Source organism: Vombatus ursinus, unplaced genomic scaffold, assembly GCF_900497805.2.
Source record: "Vombatus ursinus unplaced genomic scaffold, bare-nosed wombat genome assembly UNPS02003292.1, whole genome shotgun sequence".
NCBI classification, from domain to species: Eukaryota; Metazoa; Chordata; class Mammalia; order Diprotodontia; family Vombatidae; genus Vombatus; species Vombatus ursinus.
In genome coordinates, this window is record NW_020943070.1 from 862,132 (window position 1) to 887,167 (window position 25,036).

Below are 25,036 nucleotides of genomic sequence, written 5' to 3' on the forward strand. Positions count from 1 at the left end.
TTTTTGGTGAGGCAATTGGGGTAAAGTGACTCGCCCAGAGTCACACAGCTAGTGAGCGTCAATTGTCTGAGGTTGGATTTGAACTCAGGTCCTCCTGACTCCAGGGCTTGGTGCTCTATCCACTGCACCACCTAGCTGCCCCTAACACTGACTTTAGAACCACCAGATTCGGTTGGACTCTCTGCTCTTACTTATTTTTGGCGTGACCTGGGCATGTCACTAAAACTCCATTTCCTCATGAATGAAACACAGGGGACTGTGAAAGGGTCCTGTCCTGTCAGGTCCTGGTGGCAGTAAAGGAATTCAGAGCAAGAAAGCAGCTCTGAAAAATAAATCCCATTCCCCTGCTCCCATGAATTCTGTCACACACACACACACACACACACACACACACAGAGTCATGAAATGTAGCTCTATAAAACCAACAAGCAGACGTCCCTAACAAGGAATACCACTAGAAAGAAATGCTTTATAGAACAAAGCTATTTCCCTGAGGTCAGAAAATGGCCCCTAAAGACCATGCTGAACTGATCTTGTTAGAACAAATGATTCTGAAAAAATATGCACTTTCTTTGATACCTGTCCGTGTTCAACTTTCACTTCCTATAAGGGCTTAATATGAGGATGAGCAGTTCACATTGTAGACAGAAATCTCAAGCAGCAATTAGTCCCCTGCCCTCATCATCCTGATAATTTTGAAAACACACAAAACCCGATGAAATTCCCCAAATACCCTCAACAACATGTGTAAACATGGAGAAACTCCAAAAGGAAACAAGGGCCTGTGGGTATGATTCTAGCACACTAGTCCCGTCCACTTACTTGTCCATTACGGAAAAGCCGGGCTGATGTTACCCCATCTCCTGACCCCAGGTTCCAGGACATCTCTAATGCATTCATTATCAACATTTCAAGGTGAAGAAGTTGGGTGGCCAATGGAGTCTTCTTTCTTACACTAAAAACACTGGGGCTGTTCACACAACTTGGAGAGTGGAAGAGCTGAGATGCCAGTGTTGAGGGGGTACCCTGTCCCACCCATCAAACAGGTAAAACTAAGGCTCACTCAACAGCTACAAATGACTGAAACAACGAGGTCAGACACCCTGGCCCCTCTTTCAACAAGAAGTCTGTCTCCTCACAACAAGTAATCAGGGCCCTAAATGCAGGGTTAACGGGTCGGAGGCCGATCCCCTCCAGCTGGGAAGGTGGACTTTCTAAATGGAGGTGTGGCCGTTCACCGGCTCTCTGAAGCCACGGCCAGCCCATCTCCCTGTGCTGAGAGAGCGGGGCACCACGGAGGAACGGCCCGCTGCCCTCACCTCTTTGTGCTTCTCCATGGTGGCGTAGAGCTTCTGCGAGAGGTCGTTGGAGACGTTGGGCATGCCCGGCTTCTTCTTGTTGCCCCGGCTCAGGCTGCTTTTGTTTTTGCTCGTTTTCTTGTTATTCTTCTTTTTGGCATTCTTGCTGTCTCCCTTGGTCACCTGAAGGAAGCACGGGACGAAAGTCAATGGTTTATGCCCAGAGAGGATGTAGGAAAGGAGCCCCTTGTGTTCGGGGCAGAGAGGTCGGATCCTGAAGGACTGTGAATCTTTGCAGAACCTGGCCTACGCCCACGGGCAGGGTGGATCCCTCCTAGAGAGATGCAGTCCCTCCCTCCCCCACGGAGCCCCTACGGGGACTTGCCCAAAGGGACCCCGGTGGACCAGTGGCCTGGCAGAGAGGAGAATGCTCCCAAGCAGTCCAGACCCCGTGGGGCCAGGTGCTGGTCTCTGCCTGCCTGCACCAGGTCAGCCACACCGGCGACAGCTCCCAGGGAAACAGACAGGGCCTGAGGTCCAACCGGCCCTAACATTCCAGGGCCCTGTTTAAGAACCAGACGAGAAGACAGGAACAAGACCCGTGTCCGCTTCCTGGCTGCGTGGGGCTGGCTTGTCTCTCATTTCTGAGGCGGGTGACCCGCCCCAAGGATTTTCCCCCTCCAGCGTGCCTGCGCTCCTCTCGACAGACAGCAGCACTGGGTGCGGGTGCGGGTGGGGGTGGGGGTGGGGCCAGGACCACGACTTACGTCTGCGCTCTCGTTGCTGGTGTTCTCTTCCCTCTTTCGTTCTTCCTCTTCCTGCTCCAGCTCCTTGATGCTCTCCTCCAGCACGTTGGGCCAGAAATCCCCCTCGAAGTACGGAAGCTCCTTCGCACTCGTTAAACGATCTTCCGTGGCTTGTTTAAAAATATCCTAGACGACACACAAGCAGTTAATTACCACCCACAGGAAGGGACAGAGGGGCCCCGTGTCCGCTGGCTACTTCTGCTCCTTTCCAAAGCTGTCTGATAAGGGATGGTTCCCTGGGAGGGGTAGAACGGAAATGGTCTTCCATCCTCCTGTAGCGTCCAGTAAGGCCAAGGGGTCAGACACTGCCCGCAACACTAACGCAGGCTGAACAGGACAGAATACACCAATGTACAACCTTCCAAGCCAACACGCGGCCAGCAGGGGTTCCTCGATCTGGGCCACTTCCAGTGGAGCTTGTGATCTCATCAGGGCTTACTGAGTACAGCAAGAGGCCGGTCAGCATCTACAGCAGAACTCACCTTGTAATCATGGACGATGCGTTCGGACACAGACTTGTCCAACATCTTCTTGTACCACTCCTGCAGTCGCTTGGGTTTGGGGATCTTCTGATCGGGAGGATGGCAGTGAAAGATGTAGTCGTCGCCTTCGCTTGGCGGGCAGGCCCAGATGTGCCCTGTTGTGTACCTAGCCCAAGAGGGTGTTCATTGAGAACCAATCTGTTATTTTTTTCTCTGTAAAAAAATCAATGTGACTTAAACTATGGGGGGAGGTGTGTGGGGCGTGTGGGGGTAGGGGGTGGATGGTGAAGAGACAGACACAAAATCCTGCAATGACCCTGCCCTCAGGCCAAGCAGGGCTCAGAGGGGCTCAGAGGCTCTGCTGGCAGCAGAGCTGAGAGGAAAGGCACACGGGCCTTTCAGTCACTGAGGAAGTAACTTCACCCTGTCACTGTCACACAGAAGCCAACTGGGTTCTGCTGATGATGAATGAGAGCCATCCCTGTTCAGCCAGAAGGTCTGGGGTATTCCTGAAAAAGCCACTTTCCACAAAGGGATCATAGGCGGAGAGAGCACGGGAGGAGAGGTGACTGACCTAGTCACTGGGGACGGCAGAATTTGTGATAAGGTCAAAGAGAGCTTAAGGGTCTGAACTGGCACAGGACAAGCGAAGGGGGTGGGAGAGACGAGACCTGTGGCCCTCTGACAAAATCCAAACTTCACAGAACAAATACATCCCTTTAACAAAAGGATTTCTTCTGTCCAACTTGGACTCAGTCAAAAGGCTACACCCAAGGACCCAGAAGGAACATCCCACACTCAATAGGACGAGCACACCCAGATCAATGGGATAATTATTTTCTTTGGGGGATAGGAGTAGAGTTGAAAAATGTCCTCAATGGTCATTTGGTTCCACCGTTGCTTGACCCTAGGAGGTCTTAGCCAAACAGCTAAATGCCTGAGACAGTCTAGAATATTCTCAGGTGCAGGCACAAACGGAGACATCACCTAGACTACTTACAGCAGAAGACAGCCAAGGGGAAGAGGCAAACACCATGACGTGGTATTTACAGGCACACCCAAGGACAATTACATGATATCAGAAAATAAAGGGAGCCTTCACGTAACATTCCTATCTACTCCCCACTATTATTAAACCATACTACCATTTAAAAAATAGAAATGCTGATATACTTACCCTAATTTCTTGACATATTCTAAGTAGCCAATTAAGATTTCATGATAGACTGCAGTCCTGAAGCATTTGGGACGGAAAAAATGAACACTGTCGAGGTAAGATATATATACCCTCCTAAAAAGACAGGAAGGAAAAAGAATAAATCAAATATTGCTGAACTGGTCATTCATACAAGGACAGACACTCCAGCAGGCATTGTCGTGAAGAAGAGAAATTCTCAAGTAAATACTTTCAGGGTCTACCTCGACTTCCACATGGTAGGTCCTACATACCTACATCCCAGTGCTGCCTTATGTCACAGGAATGACTGCTACCCTGGCCAGGTACCTTACACTACCCTGGATAACATCCTTTCTCTTGCCAGAAAAGAATCAGCTGTTAATTGTCCCCAGGCCCTTTCCTTGACAATCTGTAGACCACCTCTCCTCGGGTAACACAGCAGATGCTAAAAAAAATGGACACTTCTGAATTCTGGATTATAATGGAGGTACTTCACTGCAGAATCTCACAGCTGGAAGGAAAGGCCTCTGAGCCTCCCAGATCAGCCCAGGCACCCCTCCTCTGTGGAAGGAACTTAAATGTTGTGTTCCTTTTCCCCTGCCCCCTGGGGCCAAGTAGGACAAGGTTTGTCTCACAAATACGTTATAGTCTTCTGAGTGCTTGACAACAGATAACATGCCCAAGGTGCCCCTTACCTCTGGTTGGGCGGAGGGCAGTCAGATCCATACTCCTGCACGTGCATGCCAAAAAAGCACAAGTCAACGCCATCTATTTCCTCAAAGGCGAAGAGGGCCTTTGTTCGGTAAGGGAAGGATTCTGCCATCTCGCCACTGTCAACGAATCTGTGGGATTCAGAACGACGCACAGCTGGTTAGGTGGAGGACACACATGTAGAGTCAGACAGAGCAGAGGTCAGGACTCTCCCCCCCGCCCCGGCAAAGCCCACCTCTAAAGTGGCTAGCGCAATGGCAGAGACTCACCTCGCTTTCATGCCTGGCTTCACTTCGACCGTTTTGTCTGAAGCATGAACGACCCGAACTGTGACCTCTCCTGACTCTGGGTGATTCTGCCGTCTCAGAAAGTCATTCACTCGGTTTTCTAGGAAGGTACCAAGCCTGGTAGATGGCAATCCTAGATAAAACAAAATGATGTTCAAAAACAAGCCACAGGCACGTTTCTTACAGTTGGCCAGAGAAAGGGACCACTGGTCAATGTGTGAGATTATTATGACCACCAAACGATCTCATACTGGACAGACACACAATACACACTCCCACCACTTCTCATTTCTATAAAAATAAATTTTCATTGCTATCTTTTGCTTGCACATCATATTTATTTCCAAACTTAACCCTCCCCAAGGTAGTGGGTCATTCCTAGTAACAAAGACTGGAAAGGACACTCCAAGTAATTCAACAAACCAACCTATCAACTCTGCTCAATAGAATACAGAGCATGCCACAACCACAGTCCTTCACTCCTGCAAGGAGGGCAGAGGACTCTTCCCATGCTGCTCTGAATTCTTCATGGCACCGTTACTATTCCAATTACATTCATGTACAGTAACTGGGATCGACCATTCTAAATCTGGTTTTGACCGACACCAAAAGAGACTATGGAAATTTTGATCAATGTGTGATGACCAACTTGAGGTACGTGCCCAGAAGTGGGATCTCTGGATAGATACGGACATTTTACCACTTTTTAAAAAAAAAGCACACATCAGTTATGGCTGGATCAATGAATAGCTCCAACAGTGAAAAAATGCAGGTGTTCCTGCAGGCCCACCACCACTGACCCTTCAAATCTATTTTTGGGTGATCTTTGCCAACATGCTGCGTGTGAGGCAAAGTGAAATTCTGCAAAATGCTTACAATTCCTCATCTGTAAAGTCTCATCAAATTGTGGGTGAAGAAAATGCTCTTTAATAAAATGATCAGCTCTGAGGAAACTGAGTTAACTATTGGAAAGTCTTGAACACATATACGTTATGGGAAAAAAATGACCAAAACAATGACAAAATAATGCAAGAATATAGGAGCACACACACTGATTGTGATGACAGAAGGGCCCCAAGTCAACAGCAACATGGAGGAGGACACAGAGCAAATGGGGAGGGAAGGAAAAACTGGAGACAAGATATATTTATGTTGTAATAGTATGCCCTTCTTTCCAACTTTGAATTTCAGGGTAGTACTTGGGATGTCATTCATGTATGTCTTGGAGACTGCTATCTGTTCCAGTTTTAGTCAAAACATATTTAAATAATTCCATCTAACAATACTTCAGCTTACTAAACTTAGAGGATGCTGATGTGTTGGAAGCCTCATGAAGTCGTGGCCTTCAGCTGCACCCAGTAACTCTCGATCCTCTCAAAGATGTAAATAAGGTGCCTGCCTGCACTAATTCCCCAAATGGACCAAATCCATCAGGAGGGAGGAGCTGTCATAGCATCCCTTTGTTACTTTTCACTGACACTTTGCCAGAACTAGATTAAATTCAGTTACCAAGACGGTGGTGACATACTTTTAGCTGAAAACTTGTTTTCTTTCCGAGTTCGTCCAGTTTTCTTCAGACACCCATCACAAACAAATCTACAGTTAGAATAAAAAACAAAAAACAAGACATGTGCTTACTGAATCTCATACAGGGTAGAAAAGGAAATTAAACTAAAAAGAGAAGGCAGGCTTTCCAACTACCGAGAAGAGAAGGGACCTTCCTGTTCTATTTGTAGAAAAATGGGCTACTAGGAAGGTATCGCAGGCAGTCACTGGGCTGGGGGAGACCATCAAGTCCAAGCTGTACCTGAGAGGTAATGGTCTTGCATTCTTGCAACACTGCCAGTGAAGGGGTGGATGGCAACATGGGGGAACCCTCGGAGCAATCTTCCTTGAAGAATCTGCAGGGATACCTTTCAGGATGTGTGTGGGTAGCAATGTGGGCAAAGCACAAGACAGACACTCTCAGAGGAATGCAAGAGTCAGCTCTTAGCCACCATGGTCTTCTTAAGATTCGGCCTAGGACAAGGCAGGACAGGCTTGGTGTCTAAAAAAGTGCCCTGGGCATCAGGAGGGAGTGCTCCCCTTCCAGGAGCCTTGGAGAGGGGAGATGAAGAACTCAAGATGTTACACGATGACACTAATCATTTAATCAATGTGACAATAAAAACCAACCAGGAAGCAAGGATTCAATATGGAAATAAAGATTAATGAGCCCAGATCCAAAGAGTCCCAAGGATAAGCCTGGGTCAGAACGCCACGGAGGAGGGAAGAAAGGTGACAATCACAGAGGCTGCCTGTCTGCTCAGGAGTGTGGAGGGAGACCTGGTATAGGTGTTTTCAGGTGAAAGATCACCCAAAGTCTGAGGAAGAAAGGGGGCCTCTCTGCTGAGGGAAGGGGACAGACCGAACAGCGGGAGAGGGCCGTAGCCTTCCAAAGGTACGTACCAAGATGGGACTGAAAACTTCCCAAGTCTGGTCAAAATGGATAACATGACTGCAACTTCTGGTGCCTCACACAGGCACAAATAGTATGGCCAGAAAGAATCAAGAAGAGACCCAAGCCTTGGGCTCATAGACCCTGGCTCTCCACTGAAGGCACATGAGGAAGTGAACAGCTGGGTCAGCTTATGGTCTGAGAATGCAATCCGGATTTGGGGGGCTAGGAAGGGGACGGGCAGACTTCTGCACCTCACCAAAACTACTGAAAAGGGTTTCAGAGTGAAGGGACGAGGAGTAATTGCACTTGGAAGTCACTTGGGTCAGATGAACTGTAGCCTTGGGTATGAAAACAATGGACAAACAGGGCTGCTGTACCATTCTGAGGGATCTCCCACAGAAGGTGGAGGACAAAGAGGTAACGCAGCACCAGCCAAGGGCCAGCCAGTGGGCACTGATTTTCTAAAAAGAGATGCTAATGGAATGAGCCAGCTCTCTCCATAGGCCAATGAGTTTGACTTCAGTTCCTAGGGAAACACTACAAAGGATTCATGTCAAGATAGTCACCATTTAGAAAAGGAAGGGCTTCTCTTGGAGAAGCCGTGCTGTCTTTACATGAGGTCGGGCCAGAGAATGGCTTTATTTCCTATTACAACAGGAACATTGTCATCACCCGTCTTGTTTCTGGGCCTGCCCTGTGCAGATGTGACTTGGACACCTCAGCAATCCTGCGACTACAGACCCAGAAAATTAAGGCCTTGAAATCAAAGTCCTTCACGCTGACAAATGATGCAAAATCAAAAAGGGACAAGATTTTATCAGTGGAAATGGCATTAAAGATAATTCATCTACTATCTGCTTTTTAGCATTCCATCAAAATGTAGTATTGTTCACCAAGATCTGGTTATGCTCGAGGACAACGAGGAGAGAAAAGACGTGGAACTGGCTGAGTGGCCAGACCCAGAGTATCCACAGGTATAGCACCAACTTAGAAGCCTCTCTCCGGGGCAGTGCCACAGGGATCTCGGCTTTGACTTGGAGCTGGAGAGAGACAGCTGACCTGCTCGTGAGCCAGGGCCGAAAACAAGATGAACTTGAACAAGGACGTACGCCAAGTCTTGCAACTGACACTTAAAAACTATTTTCCTCAGTAGAAGACAGGGGACTCACGAAAAGAACGGACATCTGGCAGGTCACACGCTCAGTGTGAGGCAACCTGGCCGAGTGAGTAAGGCCCGGCTCCAGGACGAAGGTGGCGAGGGCCACAGCTGGAGAGAGCCTGCAGAAGGGGCACCTCAGGGGAAGAAGGCACTGGCTCCATGAGCTGAGAAGGCTCGGGGCGGGAAGGATGAGAGGCTGCCTCTGGTGCCCAGGAAAGCTGGGCACTGCTTGTCAGGTCTGTAGCAGAGGAGATCTGGGTGGGTGCAGAGGTCACTTCCAGCTCTGCCACAACTACCTACGTAACCCTAGACAAGTCACCAAACATCTCCAGGCCTCGGTCTCACCTGTAATAACAAAGGGTCCCTTCCAGGTCTAAAGTTATGATCAAACTAAGAAATTTTCATAAAACTAACAGATAGCCCTTCTCATTTCTATCATACAGGTCTGCAGAAAACTCGGACTTCATTTGCCACCCAGACCCCTGTGTAGGCCACCTGGCATGTCTATGGGACTTGGCTAGATGTCCTACAATGGACAGGACAGAGGTCTTCTATCAGCTCAAATATCAGGCCTCAGGTACTTTTCAGGAGAGGCCAAAAAACAGTAGCATCGACTGCTTACCCAGATGGCCAGATGACCTCGTTGTGAAGGACGCAGATCTGATGCATTTTCCGGCCACATTCTATACATTCAACAAACCTGGAATACCCAAGTAACCAAAGGTCAAGACTCAGAAAACATTCCAGAAAAGAATCCACGTCCAGGTTCATTAGCGTACATTGCCAAGGTCCCACCATCCACAAGCCAGTAAATCTCCTGCTTTCTGATCTCCCGACTGAAAGTGGTCACTTGATTAACTACATCCAAAGGCAAGTGCGCTTTGGCCATTAGAATTTGGGAAGGTTGGAGACAAAGGGGAAATACCAATTTGGAGAAAAGGAACAACTCTCCCCTCACAATGAACAAAGAAGTGAGCTTCTATTAGCCAACTTAGGCCCCCAAAGAGTAGAGACCACCCTGTTCTCTCTTCAGATTCTTGGGGTGACCCAGAACACTTGCATATTTCAATACCCCTCGTTTCTCAGGAGTCCCACTACAAACCAACAAGGGAATCACGTGAGCACTCACACCAGGAGAATGCTGCTATAGGGTTACTCAACTCTTGATCCAAGTAAAAGCATCAATTGTAGAGGTGTGTGACCAAGATACAGAGGATGACAGGGACTGAAATGTGCTCCAAAGAAGAGCTATCCCTGAAGCTGGTGCCGTTAAGACAGGATGGTTCTATAAACTACCAAAATACCTATTCATTTAAGTGAGAGAAAAACAGCCACATGGTCTAAAAGGGCATGGGGATCAGAAACAGCTGGGTCTGTCACTGTTGGTCTAAGCACTCACTTAGCTGCTATTCCAGGATTACCTAACTGTACAACCTCAGACCAGCTGATTAAAAGCAACATAAACTACTATTTGAAGGAAAAAAAAAGGAGGGGGGAACCCATGGGATTTTAAAGGGTTTCTGGAAAGAGAATGATAAAATGCTGTCAACGTCCGTAATTACTTACAGTTCAGGATCCAGTGTATCATTCTTTCTTTTGGAAAACTGTTCCTTATTTATTGTACTACGGAGAGAAAAAAAGGGACAATATTAAGAAAATGCCCTTTGAAAGAAGAGACTTTTTCTAGTCTATACTGTCCTAGCAAAAATAAATAGCATAAATAGCATCAGAGGTGGTCTGCTTGATTCACATTGTTGCAGTTTAGTGTTTATAAATTGACCCTACTATGGTATTTAAAAATATCATTAAATGATAGTGGAAAGCAAGTTAGATAACTCTATTTTAAGGTGAAATTCAAGTTCAACTAAAAAGGCTTTCTATTAATAAAGACTGTATTTCATCCCATCTCTAATACCCAGGATGCTAATATTTAAGGATAACTTTGTCACAGAAAACAGGCAAGTAATAAATGCTTATGCACATTTAAGACCGTATTAATAAATAAGAAAAGGGACCACACATGGTGAGTGAGAGCTGCTTTGGCCTGTAAAAGCACTTCTCAATGACATTAATACTCACACTTGCCCTGTCAGTACTTCTTCAAAGGACCCCAGGGACCAATCTCTCAAAGCAAGGTAACTGACTCCTCGCTTGGCCCCAGACGGCAGCAGTGGGGCTCATCGTGGTGCTTCCAGGAGTATGGGAATCACTTCAAATTTCCACCATTTATCCCACTAATCACTCTAAATTTCACGGCTACAGATTCTGCCTTAGACTTAGAAAGCTGTTACCTTGTTCTTTCCTTAGGCTCTATGCACTACAGTAATGTCCACTCAGTCTCTGCTGGGGCCCGTTCTGATTGTTGTACTGTAGCTACTAAAAGTTGCCAGGGAAATTACAATTTGTGGTCCTGATATGAAGTGTAAACTGTTCTAAGTCCTGCGATTTCCATCTTTTATGAATCGATGATTTTCCCTGCTCTTTTAATATAATTGAAACAAGTTGCTCCATTTATCAGAGACTATAGACAAAAATGATATGATTCAGAGCAAACCTCTGACATCGTTAACACTCGCATCTACCTAAAGGGTCATCCTCTCCCCCCATCATTTTAGTCCATGTCTGAGAGAAATTACTTTTCCGATCTCTAGTTTGAGATTACAAAAGATAGGCCAGACTATGTTTATTTCCAAGATAAGCTTTCATCAAGAGGTCTGACCTCGGAGATGGCTGGGCACAGGCGTTTCTTCCAGGCGTGCCAGAGAACAGTTCATAAGACCAGGAAAGTAAAATTAGTCTAAAGAATTTCTGAATCCAAAAAAATGGAGACATGCTCTATCATTTTCTGATAGCAAGAGGGTCGACTCCATTCCTTGCTTGGCTAATTTTAGAATTTACAAGCGGGCTGACAAATCACCTTACTTATCCCTCCAGCCTCCATTTCTCCATCTGTAAATGGGGAGGACAGGCAAACACTGTGTGAACATGTGACTTCCATCTTGGAGCAAAGCATACTCTCTCAAATGAAAGTCGGAGCTGGTGAGCTGCCAGCAGGTATTAGTTCTGTCTGGCACAAAGAACTACGAAAGGGATTCTGCGGCAACATTCTGCCAACCATAAAAACAAAAAGTGATGAAGAAGGGGAAAAACAAGAGAACCTACAGGTGGAACCTGAAGGGACCTGGTCTGGAAGGTCTGGAATAAGGAGGAGGCCGTTTTCGGGTGAGGACATGACGGCCTCCTTTTCGGACAGTAACTTGTATGACCGACACTCTGGTCTCAACACAGAGGACTTCAAGGGGCCATCGTTTCAGAATGAACTGGTTGAGAAGACAAAGCTCTTCAGACACTGACCACAAGCCCCAAGTACTTACGTTTGAGGCTGGGATGGATCATCCCCCAGAGAAACGCTCTCGCCCTGGATTTCATTGAAACACTTCTCACAGAAATGATACCTGTCGGCAAGAAGGCCATACTGGGGTGAACTGTTCCGGTCACCCAACACAGCCCAAGCCACGCAACGACGCCACCAATCACAGCAGGCCAAGGAGGGGGACAGGAGCAGAGAGCAGGTCATCAACGGCGACAAGGACAGTCAATGATGGAGGTACATAGGCACCCACAGTTTGGGTTTGGGTTTGGGTTTGGTTTTTGCAATCAGAGCCAAGTGCAGACAACGACAAGCATGAAGGAGAAAAAAAAAACAAAACAAAACACACACACACACATACACACACACGTACTCGAAACAAAACGAAGAAATGAGTGTTCACAGGACAACAGACAACATAGAGCCAGACAAGACAACACAGAGCAGAAAGCCAAGGCAAAGCACAGATTAGCATTCAGTCTCTCAAATGGGATCACAAGCAGCAAATCAAACCAATATTCCAACTAGGTTAACCCACACCCTTGTGTCTTAATAATACAAATGAGGAAGGGGATGTGCCTTAAGCACCCTAAGTGGAGAAGTCCTACTTTCCCTTAAAACTCCCATGACACATGCTAGGAGGCAAGGCCATCACAGAGGACTCCAGTCAGAGAAAGGGAGACAAGCACATACTCTGACCATCACCAAGTTGGGGGGCGGGGCACTAGCTATTAGGGAAATCCTTTCCTGAAATAGGGTGAAGGCCAAACCAAGGGACAGCCGTGCGCCTGCATGCACAGACTCACACACACAGCTACTACATAGGTGAATCAACAGATACTGCTGGGTTGGAATTTAGAAGCCAAAATGATGTGTCAAGACAACAACATATTGGGGGTGGGGGTGGGGGAAGAACAGGACAATGGGGAACGTTTCATGACGACCATTACTTGCTGTTTAAATACAAGATATTCCTAAAGACTTGTAGTTACTCTACCTACCCTTAGATATTTCACTAAATATAATCGATGGACCTTCAAACTACCACCAAAATGTTAACAAGAGTGCACCTAACTTTAAAAAACACTAAGAAATGGACGATGCTAACTAAAACAATCATTTTTCAAAGCCAGAAAGGCCTCAGTATCAAAGTGGCACCACTAAAACTTTTAAATTCATTTGGTTTTCCAGCCTTGCCATCCCAGCACGCCAATATGGAAAAGAATACACTGGGCAATTATACTGCATAGGTGAGGAGTCGGAGGCAGCAACGCAGACATACGACTGATACTGAGAAGGGACCCTTGCTGAAGACTGCCAAGGGCACGGGGTCTGTTTGTGTGTCTGTCTACGCACACACACATCTGAACACAAAGACCCTGTCGTGGACCTCACTGCAACAATGTGGACAGAGAAGGACTGGATACTGCCTGGCTGCTTCTTGCGAGCTAGAAACGATGAAAAACGTCTCCAACAGATACAAACTCACAAGAACAAGTGAGGATCGACATCGATGAGTTTCCAGTGTATTTAAAGCGGGGGATCTGGTGGGCTGGTTAAAAAGAACTCAGGAAGAAATCCGCTTTAATGCAGGATTCTAGGTCAATCTGAAAAGTCCAACGCAGAGCACCAATGCAGAACCAGAGGGGCCACAGGGTTGGCCAGCACTGGACCTCCCAAAACACAGGAGGAGAACAGGGGTTCTGCTTTTAACATCACTTCAACTGCTACTTCCTTGGTTCTCTTTGGGCCTCAATTGGGAACGAAATAACAGGGCCAGACCCAAAGATCAATCCCAGGTTCCCCATGACTGAGTTTTAGAAACGCAAGGGCGGGGCGGGGGGGGTTGGGGGAGGGCAATTCTTTTCTACCTGAAAAAGAGGAACATGCCCATCCTTTCCTGGCTGCCTAGATGGCCTTTCTGGGGGACAGGATAAATGGAGTATGACTGTTTCAGGGTCAGGCTTACCTGTTTTGGTAACTGTAGTAAGTGGCATCTCGAGGGATTGTGCACAGCTGTTTGCCATAGCAACAAAGTGTTTGGGGCGAGAACTCCAACTGCAAGACAATTTGTAAGTGGCAAAGGTTTGAATGACAAGTCAAAAGAACAGTCAATTAACTGACAAATAAAGATCCTTTTGAAGGAACATCCACCTGCCAAGCTCATAATTTTAACTTATCTTCATCTGTTAATGTTCTAGTTCTCAAAATCTAAGACGAAACCAAAAATCTTTTTATTTAAAAAAAAAAAATTCTAATATACCACATAGAAATTCTGATTGAGTCATTCTTTCTAATGGGCGTCATTTCTTTAAGTACAGTAATGGAAAGAAGCTTTTACTTTAAAAGGAAGAAATAATAACAACAGCAGCTATCCTCACAATGGGCCTGTCAAGTTGGCTGAGGCACAGAGAGGCAAGGCCCAGGCTCCCAGGCTTCCCCGCCTGACTCGACTCTGCTATCCAACACAGATGCTGAGATCGCGGTCTTTGACAGGCCCACCGTGAGGCGTTGGTTTATTTCGGACAGAAAAACGACATCCAAAGGAAACCCCATTTCTCACCTTTCTGCCACAGCAATAGCCAAGGCTCTGCATGACGGGGTCGATTTCCTGCTCAAAGACCTCAGCCAGCTTGGAGCAGTACTTGTACACTCGCGACGTCTTTCGGTTATAGAGCCAGGCATTGTTGAACATTAGCCATATATCGTCCACATACTGCCAGGGCTCTTGGTACTGTCCAGTGTCTAATTTCCTCTTAATGGTAGAGAGATCCATAGGACTCTTCACTATATCAAAATAATCCTAGAAAGAAAGAACAGATGTGAGGGCAGCATTACTTGAGAGACTTCCAAGACAAATCCAAGTGGATCATTTATCTGTCTTTATTCTAAGAGAATAAAATTCCAAAGGAAGCAAGGTGATCAGAACTGTAATTTTACTCTACAGCTATCTGAGGCTTTCCAGGCAGAGCTGCGGGTGCTCTGTCCTGTACTGCGTGGAGTGAAGGGTGGCAGCAAAGCAATCTTGAGCTCGAGGAATGGATTCCAAACTCATGGCAACAATACATGACTCAACTATCTTATTTTTTTGGGACAGCATGGTCCTTTCGATGTCTTCTTACTACCTAATGCTCTCTGCTCATGATCACTGCTGGCCAAATGCATGCATGGATTTTCAAAGGTACAAGAAAAATTTAAAGCATAGCATGTAATTGTCAATAGGCATCTAATGATTATTTCTTCAAACCATGGCATAACAGATGGGATTCTGTCAATCAACCAAAAAAATGATCTCATAATAGTGCCACGTCCAGGGGTAAGAGTGTGGTGGGCAAGAGCTCACAGTCATGTACGTACCGGAATTCCTAGAAGCTGGGGGTCGACAGGCTGCCGGAAGGGAAGGGATTCTGGATCCTGCCGGTAAAGGGCCTCCAGTGTTGGCATAAGTGCCTGACGTAATTCTTCTGGCTTGAAAACTTAAAAAAAATTTATTTTTAAAATAAAAATAAATTAAGTTGTACATATATGCACACATATTATGTAAGTTAGAGTACTTAAAAGAGATCCAAAAATCATCCCCCCCACTTCCCTCTGCCCCCCTTCCCTAACACTCCCCACCTCCACCATAAGACAATGACCAACAAAGAAATCTCTCCAGAGGGAGGGAGGAGCTTGTCAATTTCAGACTACCCTACCCAGAGAACAGCCAGTCAAGAGACCTGAATGAGGTCAATCCCCTCTGTCCAGTTATTAAAAAGTGATGAGCTAGTTAGAATTGATCAGAATCAAGAGATGTGTCTGCAGGGTAGAGCAGATCAAAACCACCCCCCAAGCATTCAAATGACACTTGGAGTGACAGACATTACAAACTAGACAAGGTCCCAGGACGTTCCTGTTACAAACATGGCATCATTAAACACCGGTGACGAGAGTGGTACAAGGCTCCAGGCCTGCACTGTCATCTAGAACCTCAAGAAATCACACATATGTGCCGGGTGAGGTAGCCTGTGGCCGGGCTAACGGCATCAATGTCAATGTCAATGGACACAGATGAAGCTGGTGGCCGCTCTTGGGCTCCTGTGACCCTGTATTGAAGTAGCTGAACTTCAAGTGAGAGGAGGAATTAGCTGCCCAAAAGGAGGAAGCCTTTGGAAAGACTTAGTGACCTACGAAAACTTGTTCAAAGGTATTTTCAGATGAGCTGCGCCCACCAAATGAAAGGGGTTGGGCAAGACCGGGCACACAGCGTGTGGGAGCCCATGCCCCGAAGACCCCAAACATGCCTGCTTCTCTCTAACGCACAGGCCACAACCACCTCCTGGGCGCTGGTACAGGAAGGGCGCTGGCCAGCGTTCCATCTGGGGAAGGAGGGAGATTTCACTGGCCCGTTTCTGCTGAGCCTGTAAGCAGGACCAGGTGCCACTCCAGACCACCCTCCCGCCATTCTCCACAAGGGAGAAGGCTGACCTAGACTTACTTTTTTTCTTCGACTGTCCTGGGGCTGGAGAAGACTGAGTAGCCGGGGTGCTTGGGGGTTCCTCCTCCTCCTTTGGTTCTGTCTTCACTTCTCTTGGTTTCTCTTCTGTGTCCATTGCTTCCAGCTTGCAGTCTTCTGCCACCACCGTTGCTTTGACCTGAAAGATACGTAGATGGTTCTGTTCCAGAGCATCCTGCATTTTCGGAAGAGGAGACATCATGAATTCCTTAATGATCCTTACTCTCATGAAATGAATGAGATGTAAATTATCATCAGAATTTGAGCCAAAACATGCTCATTTTTTTCCCCCAAATATTTTCCTTTATTGAATTTTATTCCAAAGAGCTGATCAGATTACACAAGGCATGATTCGTCTCTCTCACCTCTGGCTTATCCTCTGGCTGGGTGTCTCCTGGTTCTGACGGATCCTCCTCCATTTTGGTGCCAATCTTAATGTCCTGCGAAGGCTGCTGCTCAGGAGCAGCCTGGGAGTGCACTTCTGTGCTGCTGGTTGATGGAGGGCTTGACACCTGTCCTTCAATGCTCACAGCAGGCTGGGAAAGCTAGGGAGAAAGCAAAGGGTCCAAATCACAAAGTAAACGTATCCTGAAGAACACCTATTTTTTGGGGGGGGGGAAGGGGGAGTCCTTACTAATTCACCTTTTACTAAGTGGAATTTCCACTGTGCCTCAAACTTCTCTCACTCAGGTGTTTTAATTTTTTTAAAATGCAGGCCTCCAAAACCTTGTAAATATCTGTTCATTCTTTCTCACCCAAGTATTGAGTATCCAGCACACATTTAAGAAAACGAGCCAAGTGCCTTGGAAGAGTCAAAAGAAAAGCTGAAGGAGCTTCTGACTCTACAGCCCCTAAACAATCTCATCTTTGCCCATGAAAAGGCTGGGGCCAGGCCCAGGTCCAGGTCTAGGTCCAGCCAGGCGTGCACGGAGGCCCTCGCCCTCCCTTTGAGGTGACGGGCCCTTCCTGTCCTACAAACACACAGAGGTCACTGCTTCACTATTCAACAAAGGCTCACCTGCTCTTCTCCCTCCTCAGGGCTCAAAGGGCGTCTGTCACACAGTTTATTTTTTTCTCTCTTTTTTTAAAATTTATTTTGATTTCTCAATAATCACTTCCATATGCTTTTGAGTTTAAAATTTGTCACACAGCTTAAAGATCCATCTAGTACCAGGAAAACTGGCTTTCTACAAATACGCATGCTCACATGTCTTAGGTCCATGAAACACATGGGAATCCAAAAAGGATGGAAAGAGCATTTACAAAGCAACTGACAACACCAGACACACACAATTTCAATGGATCCTCCTAACAACCCCTGGGAAGTGTTATCAGTCCCACTTTACAGATGGGGAAACCAAGGCAGACAAAGGTGATCTGCCCAGCATCACACAGCTGCTAAATGTCTGAAGCTGGATCTGAATCCACCTCTTTGTGCTTCTTTTCTGCCCGTGTTCTGTAGCCCAGGGCCTAGACTCCCTATATGTATTTAGCGATATTACCAAGGAACACCATCCAGAGACCCCCCCCGCCCAGATGGACAGACTGGAATGAATCTCTCCCCCAGCCAGGCGGCTGGTGGTCTTCCTAGCCAGTGTCCTTACTGCCTCCCCCCAATTCTCCAGGGACGTATGCCATGGCAGGAGCATCACAGAAGGGACCTTTCCTTCAGCACCAGGACTGATCCCATCCCTTTTTCTTGGCTAACCACCAATGTACTGCACACCTGCTGGGCACCTGCCCTCACAGGGCCCCTGTGACAGCACACAGAGTTCATTTGGCAGGGCTGCAGAGAATAAGGCAGAGAATAGAGAAAAGTCAAGGTTTCACCTACTGGAGTTGAAGGCTGCTGAGTCGGGAGTGGGGCCGTCGGGGTAGGCACTGACGCCGTGCCGCTCTGCTGGGACAGGGGCTGCTGCTGGGGTGGCTCGACTGAAGGGACAGCAGGAACTGCAGGCTGCACTTGGGGAGGAAGCTGTGCCTGAGGAGGGGTGGGCGTCTGTCTTGGAGTCGGGTGGAGAGCAGGGGGTTGTGGTCCAGAGGTCATTGCCGGGGGTGTTGGAGCCGGGGCCGAAGCTACGGAAGCTGGAGGCTGCTGGGACCCCATGCCTGGGGGGGTATGATGCGGTGTAGGAGTTCGACTGGGGACTGGAGAAGGGGAATTTCGATGCAGAGAAGGTTGAGGGAGAGGGGGGCAGTGAATGTGGTTCCCCTGAGAACCTGGAGTCATTGCAGGAGAATTCACAGGACAGGAAGAACTGGGCATCTGTGCCTATTAAAAAACATCCATTTGTAAGTTCACATAAGGAACATGTCCACCTGAACGGAGCAAGTCTAAGATGAGATGGTCAACATCGTTGTATACCTAAGTAAAAGTTCCCAAATGGGGAAGGAACAAAAGGTGTTTTCCCTAGACAACATCTACAAAACAATGTGTTTCCCGCTCAGATTAGCAAAAAGCCCCCTAAGTCATTAAACACTCCCCTCAAAGTTGAGAATGGAGAGAATCAAAGCAAGCAGTCTACATACTTGAGACACTGGTGCCTGGCTGTTGGGCTGAGCCATAGGTATATTTGCAGGATTCAGTCCTTGAGAGGAAGTGGAAAACTGATTCTGTTGAAGGAACTGGTTTTGGCTGGAAGGCTGACCAACTCCAGGTTGTTGCATCCGTGAAGCAAAGGCAAGAGACTGCAAAAGAACACACAGTCCCAGAACACCGTAAGATCATGCCATGAGGATTGCGGGCAAGAACTAAGGAGGTTTAGCTTAGAAAAACTATCATCATAATATGCATGATAGCTGGACTGAATTTTCCTGGTTGGGCCCAAAGGGCAGAATGGATAGAAGTTGCAAAGATTTCAATTTTATGCAAAGAAAATCCTCCTAGTGAATAAATACAACTCTTTAAGAATGGAATGAACTGCCCCATTTCCACTCCCTAAAAAGGGTGATCAAGGAAAGGATAAAAGTCAACCACTGTAGACACTGAACAGCTTCTACTTAATGTAAAGTTTCGGGAAAACAGGAGTTAAGAGAAAGGAGTGGGACAACCAAGGGGAAAACAATGATGATAAAAAGGACCCCGCCCCCAACAATCAACCCAAAGGCCTATCAATAAATAGGCCTATGACTCCCAATTGTCTATCCCAATAATCAACTGTCATCAATGTATGATACACATATTGGCATGCAAAAGAGTTGTCAAGGGAAGAAGGTAGGAAATACCTCCTTGAACGTCAGAACTGATTAATGGATGAGAGAGCAAATCAGCTGAAGATTCAGCAGCATTGGATGTTGGCATCACAATTTTCCCCACCTAACAACACAAATACTCACTACTACACTAGGCAGGTCAATTGATAAGATGACCTTTCTGTTCAAAAGGCAGAATCAAAGAATATATTCATATACAACTACACTCTTATGCATGCATTATACTACATGAATACTGCATTTTCTTATCACTACCCCAACTCAACAAAATCCCATCTCTTTGGCTGATGCAATCTCCACCCCCCAACCCACTCCCCAATTTGTGAAACCACAAGGCCCAGTATACTACTCACTGCAATTATGACCTGGCACCACCCTCCCTTCAACTCTACATCCAAAGTCTGACCTCACTTCCACTCTAGGCTTTTTATATAAAAAAGAAAGAACACAAGCAGGAAGGATTCATTTCCCCTTCTGGAAGGCATGTTTTACAACCATCTACTAGGGGTGGGGGAGGAGAAAGAGGAAGAAGACATCAATGGAAAACAAAGAATAAAATGCTGACCTGATTCATGGGCCCAGCCTGGGCTAGCTGTCCAGGGTGCTGAAGAGGAGGCGTCTGCCTGGGTCCAATGGATGGCAGCTGCATGTTCATCTGGCCAAACTGATTCATTCCTGTTTAAGTAACAAAGACGTGTGTGTACGCAGGTGCACAAGGAAGCACATGTCATGGAGTGACTTTTCAAGGCTCAAATACTCTACTCTAAAAAATAACTAAGGACATTTGTTCATGAATGGCTGTTCTACAGTTGAGTGAGAGGATATCTTATAACGTACACTTCTCAATATTCCTCAACAGGAGTTTAAATGGCCCTTCACTGTGAGTCACACCCTGTGGTTTTACTTTCCTAAGACTTGGATAGCTTGAGATATGTGAATTCAGGCAGTTCTGGGTTTCTACCTGGAGCCTACATAGAAGGAGTTTCTGCCAGGATTAGAACCTTGATCATTAAGATCACTTTGCATCTGAACTGGATCCTGTTTTGACGTACCTGCCTGTGGAGGCATACGAGTCATCATCTGGTTTGGAACATTGGCACGGATCATAGTTGGGTCTGGCAAAGGACCATCTAGAGGAGAAGAAATCCAAGATTAGGCAAACATTTTATTTTAAAAAATAGAATAATTAAAAACCAGTAACATTTGAAATAAGACTAGATGGGGGCAGCTAGGTGGTGCAGTGGATAGAGCACCGGCCCTGGAGTCAGGAGGACCTGAGTTCAAATCCGGTCTCAGGTCAGACACTTGACACTTACTAGCTGTGTGACTCTAGGCAAGTCACTTAACCCCTAACTGCCTCCAAAAAAAAAAAAAAAAAAAAAAAAAGACTAGATGGCCTCTAGGGGCTCTGTCAGCCCCCAAATCAAATCTTTGGTCTTAGTGAGGTGCTGTACAGCCCAATTCGACAACTGTCCCCTGAAACTGCCCCAGTCAATTCCTCCAATGGAATTATATTATATGTAACTTACATGTGTGTTTATCTATTACATGGTAAATTAGCATTTATTTTTCAATCAGTTGGTCACTTGTTATTCAGTGGTTTCAAGCAGAGTCTAACTTTTCATGATCCCATCTGGGGCTTTTGTGGCAAATATACTGGAGGGATTTGCCATTTTCTTCTCCAGGACATTTTAAAGATGAGGAAATGGAAGCAGACAGGATAAAGTGACTTGCCCAGTGTCACACAGCTACTAAGTGTCTGAGTCCAGATTTGAACTCAGGAAGAGTAATCTTCCTGATTCCCAGCCTAGTGCTACTTAGCAGCCCCTAAAAAGACCGGTGGTGGGATTACTGCCTAGTTGAAATATGTAGAAACAAATGACTGATTGGATCAGTGATAATCTCATGCTTTATCACATTCTAATCAAAAGGAAGCTCTCCTTATATAGATTTATAAGCCAAAGGACATCAATGAAATTAAAATGTAGAAAAAAGAACTACACATTCACTCATTTACTCCAACTCCACCCTCTCCCCCCCAAATAAAGGAACCTGCCTCTACAACATGGAGCATCTCAGCTTGAATCCCCACTTTAAAGCTTTACTGTCCTCCCTCTCCCCTTGGAGTTGGTCTGACCCTAGCCTTTCCTATGAGTGGATCAGACCCTCCGATATTGGAAAAGTGCTGCCATGGGCCTCGTATCTTCCAGGTAACCACCCTCAGGATTCTGTCATGGCTTGCAGAACCTATGCACTGCTTTTCCTTCCAGTTTTCAAATGTTTCTCTTTAAAGTGGGACAACAAGAAGTAAAGAATACACTCAAGTTAGGGACCCATGTGCACAGAATACAGAGGAACCAGCACTTCTCTGGACCTGGATGCTGTATTTGTGCTGGTTCATTGGAAACTGAGCTTGTAATGAGTGAGGGGTCAAAGTTTTGAACGTGGCACTAATAAGGGCATTTGCATTTTTAAAAAACAATAAAGTCACCCCATATTATGCCCTAGTTCGTGGACAAATGTTTTAAGATAGGTTCCCATTTTCATTTATCTATGTAAAGTTTATCAATTTTAACCTATCATCTCTGGTTGTTCAGAATCCAAATTCAAAAAGGTTTATCAGAGCAGCTAAATAGCAAAATAGCAGCTAGCTCTCCTATGAGGCCAGATGACTTCTTTGTCTTTATCCAAGAGACCTGTGGAAAGTCATTTCAGACTATCTCAAAGGGCAACATCAATCTATTAACCAGCATTCTGATTTTTCAACGACCTATAAATCAAAGTAACTTCATCCTAACCATTTTTCTCCCTCTTTTGCCCACAAAGCAATCTGACCTGATTACAACGGGCAAAACCACAATTCTCAATGAGAAGAAGTACTAGCCTTCCATTTCTCATCAATTTACTTCTTAATTCACAGGACAATTCCCTGTCCACCTCCTGAACCTCCTCCTTCTCAACCCTGACCAGTTACAGAGCTTCCTAACTGAAAACGGCCAACGATGGCCAACCTGCAGTCTCCTTGATCATGAACAAGCCCTGCCTCTATCCCAGTGATTGTGAACTCCCAACTGATTGAAACCCATCCTCCACTGTGGGTCTCCCTATTTCCCTTCTCCGCCCCCCACAACACACATATCCCCTTTCCCATAGTGACCTTGGGATTGCCTACTCCGGAGCTTACCAACTAATTTTCATCTTTTCCTTTGCTACCTTTTATCCCCCAGGCTTTGTCCACAGCCTGACCTCCAACCCCTTACCACTCACAGTTCTTTCCTACGACATCATCCCGCACTTTTTTTTGGGGGTGAGGCAATCAGGGTTAAGTGACTTGCCCAGGGTCACACAGCTAGTTAAGTGTCAAGTGCCTGAGGCTGGATGTGAACTCAGGTCATCCTGACTCCAAGGCTGGAGCTTTATCCACTGCACCACCTAGCTGCCCTGCACTTTCACCTCCCCCTTGCCACCTTGGTGACAGTTCCATCCCTACCCTCTCAGCTGCGGTCCTTGGCTACCCCTCTACCTGCACAAGGGATTCCATTCCATCCCATCTCCTCCACCTGACCACCCTCATCCCCACTGTCTCTCTGCTGCCCACTAATATTCTCTGGTCTCCCCAATCTGCCCAACCATGCCTGCTGGCTATCACCTGATGGCTCCATTCTTCTAAGGCTGAACTCCTTGACAGGTGACACACAGTGGGTAGCTCCACTTCCCTCCCTTTTACTTGCTTTAGTCCAGGGGTGGGGAACTTGTGGCCTTCGGGTCCCTGGGTGCAGCCTTTTGACCGAGTTAAGTTTTACTGAACAAATCCTTTTATGAAGGGGATTTGGTCTGTGAAATTTGGATTCAAAGGGCTGCACGTGTCTAGAGGGCCACATGTGGCCTTGAGCCCTAGGGTCCCCCCTGCTCTGGTCTCTGAGGTCTGGCTTCTGACCAAAATTATTCACAATGTCCAATCTAATGGCGTTTTTCTTAGGCTTCATCCCTCTCGGCCCCTCTGCAGCCTCTGACCACGTCAATCACTCTCTTCTCAGCTCCTTCCTACCTGACACCTCCATCTCAGGGTCTTTTGCTGGATCTTCATCCATGTCATGCCTGCTTATCCTGAGCCCTCTTTTCTACCTGGATTTCTACCTGGCATTGAGATCTCAATGCCAGTGATTCTCAGGCTGACTTATCCAGCCCTCATCATAAACGTCTATTAGACAACTTAAACTCAACATGACCAAAACTGAACTCATTATCTTGCCCCAAACCCTCTGCCTTTCCTAATTTCTCTCCCTTCTGAAGGGAGGAGCCCTCAAGAAGCTTTTTGGCCACACACGAGTTTGTTCTCACTCGCCCACAAGGCACAGACACAGCTCATGGGCCACCATCGCCAAATGTCTTCTTGCAGCTGCTCTGTAAAAGCCCAGGATACCCAGCCCTCGGGCGCTGGCCGCCAGAAAGCCAAACGTCCCCAAAGCAGCACTCACTGGCAGCCATCGCCGGTGGTGGCGGCGGCCCCAGGCTGGGCCCCTGATTCATGGAAGGTGGTGGGAGGCCCGGGCCAGTCGGCATCAGGTTCTGCTTCTGGAGCCTGGTCCGGCGTTTCTCCTCCAGTTCTTTCTGGATCTTGTAGATCTTTTCGGCAAGGAGGTGGTAGTACTCAGCCTTTTCATCATTTGAGAAAGAGAAAGAAAATGTTATTTGGTACCAGTAGAGAGGTATTAGATCTGTCTAGACAGACTGACACAGACCACGGGCAGGAGTTTGGTCTACATTCCTTCACAGCAATGGGTGGGTGCAGTTCTCCCACCAAAATGGAGACACACTGATTCTTAATTCTTAAAAACACATTTAGTAATTGGCTTTACAATGTGGATATTAGTACCTAAATTTGGAGCTTTGGAAAGCAGACCCATCTTCCACGTGGGGTTAGAGGACCTGAAAACAAACCAAACTGCTAACAGAAGATGCATCTAGCGTGTGCATAAAGAAGAGGAGGTGTATATGCTAATACAGTGAGGCCAATTCCTGCAAACTGCCTCCACAGATCCCCCGAAAGGAGGGGAAGCAGGAGACTCACTCGACTATTTGCAGATTCATACATGTCCCCCTCCACCTTCCGAGCATATGCAACCAGGTTCTCCATCCGCCTGTCTTTGAGAGCAGCAGGATCTGGAGTCGGGAATATGGCTTGGACACTAAGGGCAGAAACAGAAAAGAGAGTGGTTGTTTAGTTGTTTTCAGTCATGTCTGACTCTTTGTGACCCCATTTGGGGTTCTTGTGCCAAAGATGGTTTGGCAAAACCAAAACGGTGGTTTGCCATTTCCTTCTAATGCTCATTTTGCAGACAAGGAAACTGAGGCAAACAGAAGTTAAGTGACTTGCCCAGGGTTGCATAGCTAGTAACTGAGGCTGGATTTGAATTCAGGTCTTTCTGACTCTGAAACAAATCCAGCTTTTTCACCAAAACATACATGGTTAAGTTATTAGAAATAACACAATTCTTCCCCCTTGTTCTTCTGATACTGATTTCTCTGTGGTACGGAAGCACATCAAGAGGATCTTTTGGTCCCACAGACATGTATATAATACAAAAGCCTGAGCGT

At 46.7% G+C, this 25,036-nt stretch overlaps 1 protein-coding gene across 3 annotated transcripts in view; it reads right to left on the bottom strand.

The window, feature by feature from the left end:
• Positions 1–25,036, bottom strand: part of EP300 (E1A binding protein p300) — a 90,351-nt gene that overhangs the window by 3,821 nt on the left and 61,494 nt on the right. For 2 of the 3 annotated variants that reach the window (XM_027874356.1, XM_027874339.1), the window contains exons 9-29: positions 24,510–24,627; positions 23,917–24,094; positions 20,491–20,568; positions 20,004–20,113; positions 18,755–18,913; positions 18,060–18,497; positions 16,591–16,770; positions 16,208–16,400; positions 15,088–15,206; positions 14,294–14,533; positions 13,700–13,788; positions 11,735–11,815; positions 9,927–9,983; positions 8,983–9,060; positions 6,290–6,357; positions 4,744–4,894; positions 4,459–4,605; positions 3,764–3,877; positions 2,587–2,752; positions 2,066–2,230; positions 1,320–1,481 (exon numbers count right to left, since the gene is read on the bottom strand). In XM_027874356.1, the coding sequence (XP_027730157.1) occupies positions 1,320–1,481; positions 2,066–2,230; positions 2,587–2,752; positions 3,764–3,877; positions 4,459–4,605; positions 4,744–4,894; positions 6,290–6,357; positions 8,983–9,060; positions 9,927–9,983; positions 11,735–11,815; positions 13,700–13,788; positions 14,294–14,533; positions 15,088–15,206; positions 16,208–16,400; positions 16,591–16,770; positions 18,060–18,497; positions 18,755–18,913; positions 20,004–20,113; positions 20,491–20,568; positions 23,917–24,094; positions 24,510–24,627 (3,091 nt within the window). The remainder of the gene's footprint in view (positions 1–1,319; positions 1,482–2,065; positions 2,231–2,586; positions 2,753–3,763; positions 3,878–4,458; positions 4,606–4,743; positions 4,895–6,289; positions 6,358–8,982; positions 9,061–9,926; positions 9,984–11,734; positions 11,816–13,699; positions 13,789–14,293; positions 14,534–15,087; positions 15,207–16,207; positions 16,401–16,590; positions 16,771–18,059; positions 18,498–18,754; positions 18,914–20,003; positions 20,114–20,490; positions 20,569–23,916; positions 24,095–24,509; positions 24,628–25,036) is intronic. The other variant, XM_027874348.1, reaches the window with a different exon arrangement.